At 41.0% G+C, this 14,008-nt stretch overlaps 1 protein-coding gene across 8 annotated transcripts in view; it reads left to right on the top strand.

Annotated features, from left to right (window-relative positions):
* The window catches only part of SASH1 (SAM and SH3 domain containing 1), a 324,331-nt gene that overhangs the window by 219,520 nt on the left and 90,803 nt on the right, over positions 1-14,008 (top strand). For all 8 annotated transcript variants that reach the window (XM_060168292.1, XM_060168298.1, XM_060168294.1 and 5 more), the window contains 2 exons: positions 6,792-6,842; positions 6,972-7,021. In XM_060168292.1, coding sequence (XP_060024275.1) covers positions 6,792-6,842; positions 6,972-7,021 — 101 coding nt within the window. The remainder of the gene's footprint in view (positions 1-6,791; positions 6,843-6,971; positions 7,022-14,008) is intronic.

The following is a 14,008-nucleotide window of genomic DNA, read 5'->3' as shown; positions in this document are numbered from 1 at the left end:
CACTAGTTGCGGTGAGCGGAGGCTACTCTTCGTTACGGTTCTTGGGCTTCTCATTGTGGTGGCTTCTCTTGTTGCGGAGCACGGGTTCTAGACACGCAGGCTTCAGTAGTCGTGGCGCACGGGCTCTGTAGCTGTGGTACATGGGCTTAGTTGCTCCGCAACAAGTGGGATCTTCCTGGACCAGGGATTGAACCAGTGTCCCCTGCGTTGGCAGGCAGATTTTTAACCACTGCGCCACCAGGTCCCTATCCGTTTTATATGTAGTATTGTGTAGCTGTATCCCAAACTCCAAATTTACCACCTCCATCTTTCCTGTTTGGTAACCATAAGTTTGTTTTCTATGTCCGTGAGTCTCTTTCTGTTTTCTAAATAAGTTCATTTGTATCTTTTTTTAGATTCCACATATAAGTGATATCATATGATATATGATATCATATTATAAGTAATCATTTGTTTTTAAATTTGTTTAATTTTAAAACCTTTTTCTTCATTTCTTACTATTTATAATACTATTATTACAACTTAAAAAAACAATTGAAGTATAACTGACATACCCTCTACCACATCTGTCCCTCCCTCAATGCTGCCAGTGCTCAAAGCCAAATGAACTTTACAGTTGGAAAAGCAGGAGGGGTAAACATCGTGTTAGTTTCAGGAGTGCAACATAATATTTGATATTTGTATGTGATATTTGTATGTATAATAATTGCAAAATTATCACCACTGTAAGTCTGGTTTGGAGATTGTATTTTTAAGCTGATTTTCCATTGTTAGAAAAAGAAATAATAAAGGTAATGCAAGATTACATGCTTGTAAAAAGCGGCAAAGAGAATAGAAGTGTAGATCCTCTCAGACCTTTTCCTATGCACATACTTACATGCACCCATGTTGGGCAATATTTATATTTTGCTTTGGCTTTCTCTGTTAATACTTCATTAAGTTAGGGAGGTTTCCTTAAGCGTTTGTAATTTACAAACTCACCAAGAATTTGTAATGTTAATGATATTTGTCATTCTTAACTAAGGCATACACATGTTGCTTAATGATAAGCAGTTTAATTCATAGGTCAAGTCCCATACATCCACTTTCTTTTTAAATTTTTTAAACTTTAACTAAGGTATGATACCCTAACCTACAGTTACAGGTTCAGGCTCAGCTTCCAGTGCTGTGTGGCTCCCTGGATGCCCATATTGAACATGGACCAACGTTTGGAGTTATTTCTCATAAAATACTGCTCAGAATACTCTGTCAAGAGCAAAGTCAATGAGCATATCATACTCAAAAAGTATTAGGGTGATAGATTTATACCTGGGAAACAGTAGTGAGTCCTTCTCTAATGAACTCTGTGGTGGTGTTCAAGTTGGAGTGTGTTTCTTCATGTTCTTTTGCAACATTTAGATGGAATATCTAAATTTGTTGAAAGTGATTTTTTTTTTTTGTTTTGCGGTAACCAAAGAAAGTTTTCCAGTGCTAGGAAAGAGTGGAATTCTTGATAATTGAGCCATTTGCTCAAGACTGAGCCACAGTTAGGATGTAAGAAACCCTGAGAGCTAAACCTTAACATTGAAAATTGTGAGGGAATTCCCTGGCAGTCCAGTAGTTAGGACTCCATGCTTTCACTGCAGGGGGCCCGGGATTGATCCCTGGTGGGGGAACTAAGATCCTGCCAAAAGAAAAATTGTGATATTTCACGATACGGTGTGTGGGATTTTCTTCAAAGTAAAAGGGTGGAGCTGAATTATGGGTGAAGGTGTAGATGAAACAAAGTTGATCCTGATGAGTAGAAAATTGTTGCCGCTAGGTAAGAAGCATTTGGGAGGTTGTTATATATACTGTTCTCCTTCCTTTTGTATATTTGAGATTTTCTATAATAAGTTTGAAATAAGAGACAAATAATAACTGTAGCCTAAAACACTGTGATACTTCAACTTTTAAGAAAATTCAATGATGCTTTACACTTTTCAAAAATTTCACACACATGATGTCATACAATACCATTAATAACTCTTTTTCCCTCCTACCCCTCTATTGCCCCTCCTCCCTTCCCTCTCTCCACTGGTAACCACTAGTTTGTTCTGTGTATCTGTGTCTGCTTCTTTTTTGTTTTATGTGATAAGTTCAGGATGAAATATATTGCCATGATATGCTGCTTGAGTAAACTCTATAAAAATCACAAAAAAAAGTTTCAGGACATTGTCAAGAATAAACAGTCTCATCTCATTCCTGGTTTCAAAAACTTACCTGAACTCCCATCTCCTTGGCAGTCAGTATGGTGGACTGTAGTTTCCAAACAGCCTTAATGATACCTCCCATCCCAGTGCCCTTCTTACCATGTGACTTTGACCCCCCTCCAAGTGAGAGGTGGGGCTCGGACTCTTGCCTCCGGAAGGGCTTGTGGGTCCAGCAGAAGTGACACTGTATGAGGCTATGTTATAATAGGTAATACATATACATATATCTATTCTTTTTCAAATTCTTTTCCCATTTAGGTTATTACAAAATGTTGAGGAGAGTTCCCTGTGCTATACATAGGCCCTTTTCGTTATATATTTTATTTTAATTTTTATTTTATATTGGAGTATAGTTGATTAACAATGTTGTGTTAGTTTCAGGTATACAGCAAAGTGATTCTGTTATAGATAGTGTATTTGTATATGTGTATGGATAATGGAATCACTTTGCTGTATACCTGAAACTAACACAACATTGTTAATCTATACTCCAATATAAAATAAAAATTAAAGAAAATAAATTGTAACATCTTAAAAAAAGGTAATACACTTCTGCCTGGTTCTCTTGGTATTCTCTCTCTGGAAGCACCCATGTATAGGTGTTCAGCTGATACCTCCTGCTTCAGTCCCAGCTGTTAGCCAGCATCAACCTTCAGACATGGGAGTAAGTGAGCTTTCTGATGATTATGGCTCCAACCATCAAGTCACCCCCCCGCCCCCTTTGAATCTTCCCAGCTGAGGAAGACATCATAGAGCAGAGATAAGCCTTTTCTTCTGTGCCCTTCCTGAATTCTTACCTGCAGAATCTGTGAGCAAAACAAAATTCTTGTTGGTTTATATAACTAAGTTTGGGATGATTTGTTACACAGCAGTAGCAACTGGAACAGTCAGAATATGTTAATGAGAGACAGAAGAATCTTATTTCTCAGGGATCATCACTTATCGTAACATGCCCAAAAGATACATACATACTCAGTGATTTTGATGGTATTCACAATTTTTATGATTTCCATCAACGTGATGACTTCGAAATCAGGAATTGTATTGTAGACCATCCATTAGTCCCAGAATAAAGTAGTTAGTGGCTGGGCAATCAGGTGTATCTCTTTAATTCTTCTTACTCCACCTCCCCCCTTCATCAGGACTTCCTTCTGCTGGAGCTCCAGAACCATGGCTTCCTGCCCCTTCCCCTCATTACACTGGTTGAATTGGGAGCAGAGAAGGGGCTGGCCTAATCTGGGGACTGGACAGGGAAGAGGGATGTCAAGGAGCCTTTCTCTGCCCATTCTTTTTTTTTTTTCCCAATAGTTCTTTTAATTTTTTTAAAATTGAAGTATAGTTGATTTACAATGTGTTCATTTTGGGTGTACGGCAAAGTGATTCAGTTATTTGTATATATATATATTCTTTTTCAGAATCTTTTCCATTATGGTTTATCACAGGATATCGAATATAGTTCCCTGTACTATACAGGAGGACTTTCTTTATCCACTTTATTTATAGTAGTGTGTATCTGTCGATCCCAAACTCCTAATTTATTCCTCTTCCCCTACCCCCTTTCATAACCATAAGTGTGCTTTGTGTGAGTCTGTTACCGTTTTGTAAATAGGTTCATTTGTATCGTTTTTTTTTTTTAGATTTCACATATAAGTGATATCATAGGATGTTTGACTTTCTCTGTCTGACTTACTTCACTTAGTATGATAATCTCTAGATCGATCCATGTTGCTGCAAATTCTCTGCCCATTCTGACCTGAATCTGTCCTTCTGAATTACGTAAGCGATACCCTTTATTGCTGCACACATGACTGGTGTTCCTTCTGCCTGACTCTATCACACTTTTTCATTTCACACTGTGCTGTGAAAAAAAATCTAATTTTTTTTAGAGGTAAACAGAATAAAAAGTTGTCCAGCACTTTTTCCTTACGTGTGTATGACATATTTTCAAGATTTGTTTCATGCTCTGTACATAAGGTGTTTTATCCAAACGTACGTCAGAACACCTGCTAGCTTTACCTCTTATTTGTAACGTTCCATTTCTTAGGCTAGATGGTAGGTCCACATGGGTTTCATCACATTCGCAAGAACATGATAGAATGATAATCTTTTGTATGTTTGTCATTAATATCATGTGACATCCATCAATGTCATAATGATGGAATTTTGCCCATAGTCCATTCTGCTTTCTCACCAAACATCATATGGGTCCTTAACTTAGTGGATAATTTTACAAGCTTCTCCTCAATTGTGTAATACTTTTACTTTAGGATACGTTTACTCTAAGAAATGCCTCTTAACAATGATGGTCATCTCTCCTTGAGAGAGGAAATTAATAATGTTTGCTCTGAACAACATTATTTTGTGGGATGTTCTGGGGGAAAAAAAAAACATTAAAAACATCATTGTGCAAGATCTCCTGTTAAACATATCCTGTTCCTGGTAAAACAGATGTTCTGCATGGAAACAATAACTGGGTCCGTTATTTTAATGGGGTGAATTTTAATACATTGTATATCAAACTACACACCCAACCAATTTCCTAAGTAGCTACAGCACAGTCAAATGTCTATTTGACAAACTAACATGTGAAAATGAATTGTTTAGAATATTAGTTCCAGATCATCGAACATTTAATATGATTGTTAACAAGCATCAGTTTTGTATGCAGGAACGGGTACATTTTGCATAATATACCGTAAACATTGTGTTTATGGTGTGGAGTAACAAGGGATACACTCAATAAATAAAATTTATTAGAAAAGTGCAGATAAAAATGTACAATAAAAGCAGGTAATTTCCTATCATGGTCTACGTTACCGAGTAATGTAGAGACTCAGAGTATGAAGAAAGTTGAGAACAGAGGAGGGGAAGAGAGTCGAATCAGTTACTTTGTATTGATGGTTATGGAGTTGGGGGTTAGAGGGACCATTTCAGAGGAACTAATAGAGTGTGTCAGAATGCCGAGGCTTCCATACCGACTCCTGAACAGGAAGACTTAAGATGAAAAAATTGCAAGCTGTACCTTTGCTTACCTCCTGCTGTTTAAGTTTGTAAATTTCTCTATGCCATAATGCTAAGAGGTTAGGTATCAGGGCATCGTGATTGTTTTCTAAGCACCAAGAACCTCTGAAATACATATCTCCTTTGTTGATTGCACTTGAGTCTGACATCATACCAATTGGACTTGGAATGTAACTCAAACATTTCCATACATTGTTTTGCGACAGAATATAAATTTGATCATTATAAACAAAGGTGGCAATAAAAACCAGGAGGATGTTAACCAAAGAGAAGTTCATTGGGGCTTCACACCCACTCTGATATTTTTTCATAACAAATAAGGTCCTGGGACTGGAGGTGAGTGGGTTGCCAGTCCATTAAACACTTTTTAAGTGTTAAAGAATCATCCTGTTCTCAGATTTAATCACCCCAACACATTCATTTTAATTTCTTTATTTGTACTGGATTCCTGTTACCTTGTTTACATTTATACTTTCACTCCGAGTTACACTTACGTTACTGTTTCATTGCTAAGTTTTAAAATATTGATCTAGATTTGCAGTTGTGCTAATGATGAATTAAGCAACCTGAAAAAAAATGAACAATTTAGATGCAAGTGAGAATTCGTAATTTGGATGATCTGCCCCCATTTCCTGAATGTTAGCTGAGACCAACAAAACAGTCTTCATGTAGTGCACATACAGTCGTGAAGAAGATAGCAATCATTAAGAACCCAATAGGATTATTGAAAAACTCATAATTAATCTGATCATTCAAACTTGTACAACATTAGTGATATTACTCCTTCCTCTAAAACTGCCCATCATCCTGCTTAGGACTTGCTGATCATCCGGGGACCACCCTGGACTTGGATGACACTGTGATGCGAACCTCCGCTTCAGCACCTGTTTAGATTTAAAATTTTTCTCTACTTATGAAAATTTATCAGTGCGGTGCTCTGTGCTCTATTTACTAGTATAACTCTCATTTTCGTATGGCATATTCTAACACTTCTAATAGTGTAATTATCGTGTTTCGTTGTCAAAGCTTATTTCAATATATTATTTTTTATCACAGGTAACAGGTTCATCTCTCTTTTTTTTCTTTCAAAGGGGATACAGTTTTTTTTTAAAACCATAAAATGCGTGTTATACTCTACGACTTTGTCTCTAAAATTGTCTGAGTCCTCTGCCTCTTCCTTATGACTGTATGGCACAAATGGATCATAGTAAATTCTGTGTCCTGATGATGGTCTAATCACATCCAGAGCATCATTTCACCATTAACTCTTAGTACCCTTCAGTTAGATTGTGCTTTTTTCTTCTACAGTAAAATTATCCACAGTGTCAAGTGATGAAGTTTGGAAAACAGTTCAATTTTAAAAGGGTATGGCTCTCATTTTAAAAATAGTTTTTCCAGAAAATCTGTTTATCTCCTCCATCTATTCCCACCGTACCCTAGCATTTTCCAAATCCCCCCATCTCTTCTTACACAACTATTTGTCTTCTGGTGTGTGCCACGTTTGGAAGTCTCATTAAACCAGCATCTGTTCTGTTTTAGGAGAAACCCGAAGCCAGCCCAACGTCACTTCAGCTGCGGTCCCAGATCGAAGTAAGCACAGTGACTTTAATCATCTATTTTTGCTTCTGTCCTTTTTTTTTTTTTTTAAGTGGTATTATGTACAAATCAGATGAAGCCTGCTGTTCTGCCTGCACTGACACTGTGAATCTTCTCTCCTAGGAGTCACTGGGCTTCAGTAGCACCGTGTCAACACCAGAAGTGGAAAGAAAGTAAGTTTTCTTCCTTCTGTCCAGGAGCAGAATTTCTAAGGTGTCTTTTAGGTCCATCCTGAGGGACATGAAATGGGTGATCATCATATTGTGTGTGTACTACAGAGCTTGATGTCATTTTCCTTACATGGTGTGTGTGTGTGTGTGTAGATGGATGAGTGTGTTTCGTAATTCAATTGGTGATGCAGAGAATTCTGCAAAGCATTAATTGATGTTATACTCCTTATGGTAAGTGAGCTTAAATATCTGAAAGTGAGCATGGAGAAAAGGAAAGGACAGCTAAGTCAACCAGAATGGTTTTCTTCTTTTATACTGGTTTTTGATATAGGATGAAAGTCATAAAGAAGCAAGGTACAAAAATAGAAAACATTCCAGAATAAAACAGTGATTACAGTACCCTCTATGTACCTTGCTTTGGTGGGTGACCTTAAAACAGAGATAAACGCTTGTGACAGAGATTACGAAGGCTCACTACCCTTTCCTGTTAAAGGTAGTATGTTTGCCTCCTTGCCCTAACTTGGACCCTGTAATTTTTACTCTCATGGAAGATAATTCTATGTTACATCTTATATTTCCAGTATTTCTCTTTGGCCAGTTAAAAACAAAACAAAGCAATTTTTTTTCCCCTATAACCTTTCCCGCTTCTACTTTATTCTGTCGTAATTATGGTAGAATGTTCTGTTTATGCTTTTCTGAGGTAAAGAACTTTTGAGAAACACGTCTTTAAACAGACACTTCCTCTGGCACAGAGCCACTCATACTGTTTCAGGCCAAGAGAGGCGCAGAAGTGGTTTAGGCATCAAGTATTTCTGGAATGCAAAGCACGCTTTAGGCGAGCGTGTGTGTGCTCTACAGCACAGCTCTGCGTAAGCCGTCCACGTGTGTGTGGTGCTGGTACAGACGCGGCTTCCGGGAGGGAAGGCTGCTGTGTGCCAAAGCTTCAGTTCTCACTAAGCAGCTTTGGATCAGGCCTGAGGAACGTTAGGGGTGATGAGCAAAAGAAAACCAAGGCCATTGCCCACTCAAGGTTGGAAGGTAAATGCGCAGTAAATAGGAATTTCCTTTGTCTTAGTTGCATGTATTCTCGCAGGAACTTAGTAGCGTGGAGGCTGAAATAGCCAAGAGAGCTGAGTTGACATTGATTTTGAAATTGGAGGTACGATGGTGGTGTTGAACCGAGTGTGGGCAGAAACACTGAGTGAAGGGGGCTGTGGGCTTTTCTGACCTGCTGTGGGCTTTTCTGACCTGGTTTGCTACGTAAATGGCAGGATTCAGGCTGAGAACTCAGGTGATCTCTCAGACTCTCTGAATATTTCAGTGGGCAAGAGATGTTTGCCTTTCCTCCTAAGAGGAAGTGACTCACCAGGTCACCAAATTTGTACTAATATTATTTAGGCTGGGTATTTCTCCTTCCCCTCAATTGTGGGTAGTCATTCTTTCTGTGTTTATAACCTCCACTTAGTAAAATGTGGCATGACGCTTGTGGCCCAGAGAAAGACTGACAGCCTCCTGAGGTTAACAATTTTGAGACACACACACACACACACACACACACACACACACACACACACACACACACACACACACACACACACACACACACACACACACACACACACACACACACACACACACACACACACACACACCTGCTGACAAGCCCCAACCTCCCATCTGTAATACTACCGCTCTGCTTCTGTTAAATTAAAGTTTATTTAAATTTAGTTGTTTCTAAAGAATTTGAAAATTTCAGTCCATTTCATCCTCCACTTCCCTTTAAATGGTTTTCGAAAACAATGACACTTTTTTTTTTTATTAAAAAAAATTGTTTTTGAAAAGTTTTTTAACTTACAGAAAGGTTACAAGAATTGTGTGATGAACTCCCATATAACTTTTACTTAGACTCACCAATCTGCATGCTTGGTCTCTCTCTTCTACACACATACACACACTTATGTAATATCATTAATTTTTACTGTTACTTCACTAAGTTGCACACCTCATGACCCTCACTCCTAAATACTTTAGCATGTATCTCTTAAGACAAGGACAATCTTATAGAGAACCACAATATAATTACCAAATTAAAAAATTTAATAGTGATCTTCCTAATATACAGTTAATATTCAAGTTTCTCTAGTTGTCGCAATAATAATTCTTATAGCATTTTTTTTTTCAATCCAGCACTTTAAAAAAAAATTACTCATGGCATTTACATGTCATGTCTCTTGCACATTTAATCTGAAAGGTTTTCTTGGCTTTTCTTTGTGGTATTTTTTGAGAGTGTAGGCTAGGTGTCTTGTGAAATGTTTCTTGATCCGGGTTTTTTTTTGTTTCTCGTTTTTTTTTAAGATTCAGGTAATGCAGTTCTGGTGCTGTGGCCTCCACAGTGCATTACATCATGATGTCAGTTTGTCCCATAGTTGGTGGTATTGATTCTGATCTTTTGATTAGAGTGATGTCTGTCAGGTTTCTTCTAAGAAGTTACACTTTTCTCTTGTAATTAACAAATATTCTGTGGGGAGGTAATCTGAGACTATGTAAATGTCTTGTTCCTCATTAAATTTTTACCTAATGGTTTTAGATTCTTTTAATGATTCTTGCCTGAATCAGTTTTTACTGTGATGGCTGCAAAATGGTGATACTTATTCTGAAATTGATGATTATTTTAGATTTAAATCTTCCAAAGTTTTTTTTTTTTTTGGTCTTTTTAAACATGAGGTATCACCCTGGACGCTCAAGGTTAGATTATAATCTGAGTAGGTTTGATGTAGTATTTATATTGAATTATTTGTATTTTTCTACTTGAAAATGCAAGTACTTTGAAATGCAAAATCCTGCTATTCTTCAAGTGAAAATCCTTGCTGGTAACTTTGCAAGCCCTGGAGGACGACCTAGCAAACGAGTTGGTTGTGTCTGGTGAGTGTCTGCAGAGTATCTGCCAACCAGAATATCCTGAGTCTGCAGTGTTGTTTTATTGGCAGATGGTTTCTTCTCCTTTTTATTCAAAAGGCAGGAGAACTCAGTAAACAAAAGTGGACAAATCCAAGAGCAGCACCGCCTTAGAAGCAGAGGCATAGATGATGGCAGCAGGTAACAGGGGAGCTGAGAGGTCGATGGGCCCTTCCGGATCCAGTCCCCCCTCTCCCCACAGTGGTCTCAAGGACCTCAGCACCCCTGCCCTCCCTTCTCCCCCAGTTAAACCTGTTGTAAGAAAAGTATTAGGCATTAATTATGATGCAAATGTCTGTTTTCTAAAAAATACATCACCTCTCCCAGTAGTACTTTGCATTTCACAAGGTTTAAAGTTTTAAGTTACAGGAATATAACTCTGGCAAGAAAACACGCAGGAGGTGGGTTTTGTTGGGGGAGACCAGCAGTGAGAATTCTAATACACCTGACCTGACAGCACCTGGGTAGCCTGACAAGTAGGGGGCTGCTTGGGCTCTGTTTGGCTTGGCCCATCTGGCGTCTAGATGTGCAGAGCCTGCATGGTGAAAGCAGGGATGGACGGAGGGATGGACGGAGAGAGAGAGGGAAGGAGGGAGGGAGGGAGTGGACCTGCCAGCCGCCCCCCTCCCAGCCCCCTTCCCAGTGTGACAGAGTCCCCATTCATCCTGATTTTCTTACAGTCCGTGGGCCCTCCATATGCTTTCACTGAAAATATAATAAAGGAGGCCAAAGGAGCTTTAATTTGAACGTCTTCTATTTATATCTATTTGCATTGCCTATTGATGAGACTATCCACTTTATTACACCAATCTTGGATTTGTGTTGACTGGTTGAAAAGGTGAATGTTAGTTAAAATTTTTGTTACTCAGGAGTAACTGAGAGCAAGCCGTTTTTGTTGGAAAACATCTTTGTAACTGTACCTATTCAGAGTGGGTGTGGGCAGGGAATGTGGTACCTCCACAGCCACGGCAGTGCCTCCCACCCCAGGGAACTCTGTATGGAGAAAAACCAGGAGACATTCTGTGCTTTGGATCCTGGCCCTATTAGTTAAGCTGCATACCTAAGGAATAATTTCAGTGAGCCCAGATTCTTGCATCTTCTCATACATAGAAAGCCACTAAAATAATTAACTTGAAATGTCTGGGGTTTTTTTGGTGATTAGTAGTAATCTTTTGATGTTCAACTATGTGTCTTTTTCTCAGCCAAAAAAAAAAAAAAATCCTATATATCCTGGTTCCTCCCTTGTCTCTTAGGATCCGTTCCTCAGAGCTCTCTGAGAGGCTGTCCCCTGGGCTATAGTCTTCAGTAAGATCTCCAAATAAAACTTAACTTGCAACTTTTATGTTGTATGTTTTTCTTCAGTCAACAAAGTTTAGTTGCAGGTAACAGAAAACCCGACAAATAGTGGCATAAACTAATACAAGTTTCACTAGATACATTCTTGTTCATGGGTAGGTCCAGGGCTGGCACTGTGGCTCAAGCAAGCCTTCAGGAACTCAGACTGCCCTCTCCCTCTCCCTCTCCCTCTCCCTCTCCCTCTCCCTCTCCCTCCCCCTCCCCTCCCCCTCCCCCTCCCTCTGGTTTTAAAATGCTGCTGCATCTTCCAGCAGGGAAGGAGAAGCAGGGTAAAGGGAAGAAGGTGAAAGGGCAGAAAGCCAAAGGCACTTCCCATACAGAGCTTTCCTAGAAACCCTGTACGACACACTCCACTTTACCCTGCTCATTTCTTCATGCAGCATCTGTTCCCAGAGCACCAGCTGTGAGCACAGGGCACTGTTCTGGGTGCTCTTATTCCCATTGACAAATGCAGAAACTGAGGCACAGAGAGGTTGATAAATTGTCCAAGTCGACACAGCTAATATGTGACAGATCCCAGATTGGCTCCCACTTAAGAATTCATGCTCCTAACCATTAAGGTCTAATTCCAAAGTACCTGTAGTTGTATTGCTTATGCAGATAGAGAGGTGAGAGGTGAGCTGAGTTCATGAACACTATGTAAATAGCAGCCGTTAAAACCTCCACTTTGGTTTCCCTCGGAAGTAGGAACAAGTTTTATTCTTATATAAGCCTGGTCTCTCATTTATCTATAGAGGCAGGAAGGTCCAAAATAAATCTCAAAACTTCACCTTAGCCAATATTTATAAACCCTTTTCTACTAAGTCTTTCACTAGAGTTGAAAATTCTGATTTCGTTTCCCTTTCTTTCATTACCTGTGGTGAAAAAGCCCAAAAAATATAGTAGCACGATGGAAGAGGAAGATATAATAAAAGGGAGGGAGCTGTGTTCTGTGGTCGGGTAAAATGGGTAGAGTTTATAGATCTTCTGTGCAAGCATTTATTCCCTTTGGCTTTGCTCCACTCGCGGAGCTGTTTCACCTGGCAAGCTGGTGACTCTTTCTGTGGCCGTGCCACATGGCACGTGGGATCTTAGTTCACCGACCAGGGATCGAACCCGCGCTCCCTGCATTGGAAGTGTGGAGTCCCGACCATTGGACCACCAGCGAAGTCCTGGTGACTCTTTGGAAGGTGTCAACTTTCCTTTTTTCCCCCTCAAAAATCTGTCTTCCCCTCCTCTTTCCTCTAGACTCCAGGGAACAAGCCCCAGCAGGAATTCATGTGTCCCCTTTGGTCCATCCCCCACCCCCACCCCCCGCCGTGTCACCTGCTGCCTACTCTCCGGATTGCTTGCGTCCCGTCATCCACCCTCTGCCTGCCTGGATGCCTCCTCCCTCCATCTGCTCCAGGTGGGTGGAGCTCCTGCAATCTCTCAGACGGGCCATATTCTCCCGCGGACACTGAGCCTCTTGATTGTAGCTCCTCTGGTGGGGTGCCCTGTCCCCTACTCTCACCGTCCTCCCCACCCCCCTTACCTGCGCAAGCTCTATTCAACCTTATTTTTATTATTTTTGGCCGTGTAGCATGTGGGACCCCTGCATTGGAAGCGCCGAGTCTTAACCACTGGACCGCCAGGGAAATTCTTCCATTCAGCCTTAAAAGCTCAGCTCTGGTCTTGCCTCTCCCAGAAGTCTTCCCTGATTTGCAGATGGAGGTGAAGCGTCCCGCTGCTGGACTCTGTAACCCCTGAGCTCTCCTGCTGCTGTTGCAGTGGACTGCACTTGTGGGTGCTCCTCTGTGGTGACTGTGTGAGTGTGTCAACTCCCACGCTAAGGCCAGGATCTGTTACATAAAAGGCTTTCAGTAATGTTGGATACATGCGTGACTGGGTGGGTGAGTGCACACTGGTACATGCCACTTCTTCTCCACCCCATGAGAATCTCTCCATCATCCCAAAGCATAATTCCATTTCTCTCCCCTCCTAGTTACTAAACTTTTCCCCTAAAGCTGGACTCTTCTCTTCCTTCCCTGCTGAGATGCTCTTTCCAAGGTCCGAGGCCCCTCCCCCTCGCAGATGCTTGTTGCATTTGGCACTGATTTTCCCTTTGGTCACGCTGCTCTCTCCGCCCTTAGTGTCCATGACTTTGTGGTTTCCAGTTTCTCCCCCCTCACTTTATGCCCACTCTTGGCAGCTCCCTTCTTCCCTGCCCACCCCTTACTCTGGTTGTTCCCCTGGAGCTTTCATCCAGCCTGCAAGCTCTCCCAAGATACCTACCCCACCCGTGGCTTTGAACTACTGTCTTGGGAATCCACGTCAAATCTACGCCTCTCTCTCTGCACGATCCCCCCATCTGGTGACCTGCCTGTTTGCAGTCTTTTTATTTTTTTATTTTTTGCGGTACGCGGGCCTCTCACTGTTGTGGCCTCTCCCGCCGCAGAGCACAGGCTCCGGACGTGCAGGCTCAGCGGCCATGGCTCACGGGCCCAGCCGCTCCGCAGCATGTGGGATCTTCCCAGACCGGGGCACGAACCCGTGTCCCCTGCATCGGCAGGCGGACTCTCAACCACTGCGCCACCAGGGAAGGCCAAGCCTTTACATCTTATTCCCGCTCTTCTTCCACGATTCCAGAACCTAACTGCCAAATCTTGTTGCTCCCTCTACTTCTATAACTTTGCCTTGTTCCCCTCCTTTTCATCTTCA

This window comes from Lagenorhynchus albirostris, chromosome 12 (assembly GCF_949774975.1).
Source record: "Lagenorhynchus albirostris chromosome 12, mLagAlb1.1, whole genome shotgun sequence".
In the NCBI taxonomy this organism is placed as follows: Eukaryota; Metazoa; Chordata; class Mammalia; order Artiodactyla; family Delphinidae; genus Lagenorhynchus; species Lagenorhynchus albirostris.
The sequence above is the reverse complement of the archived record's forward strand: the minus strand, read 5'-3'. Positions and strand labels throughout refer to the sequence as shown.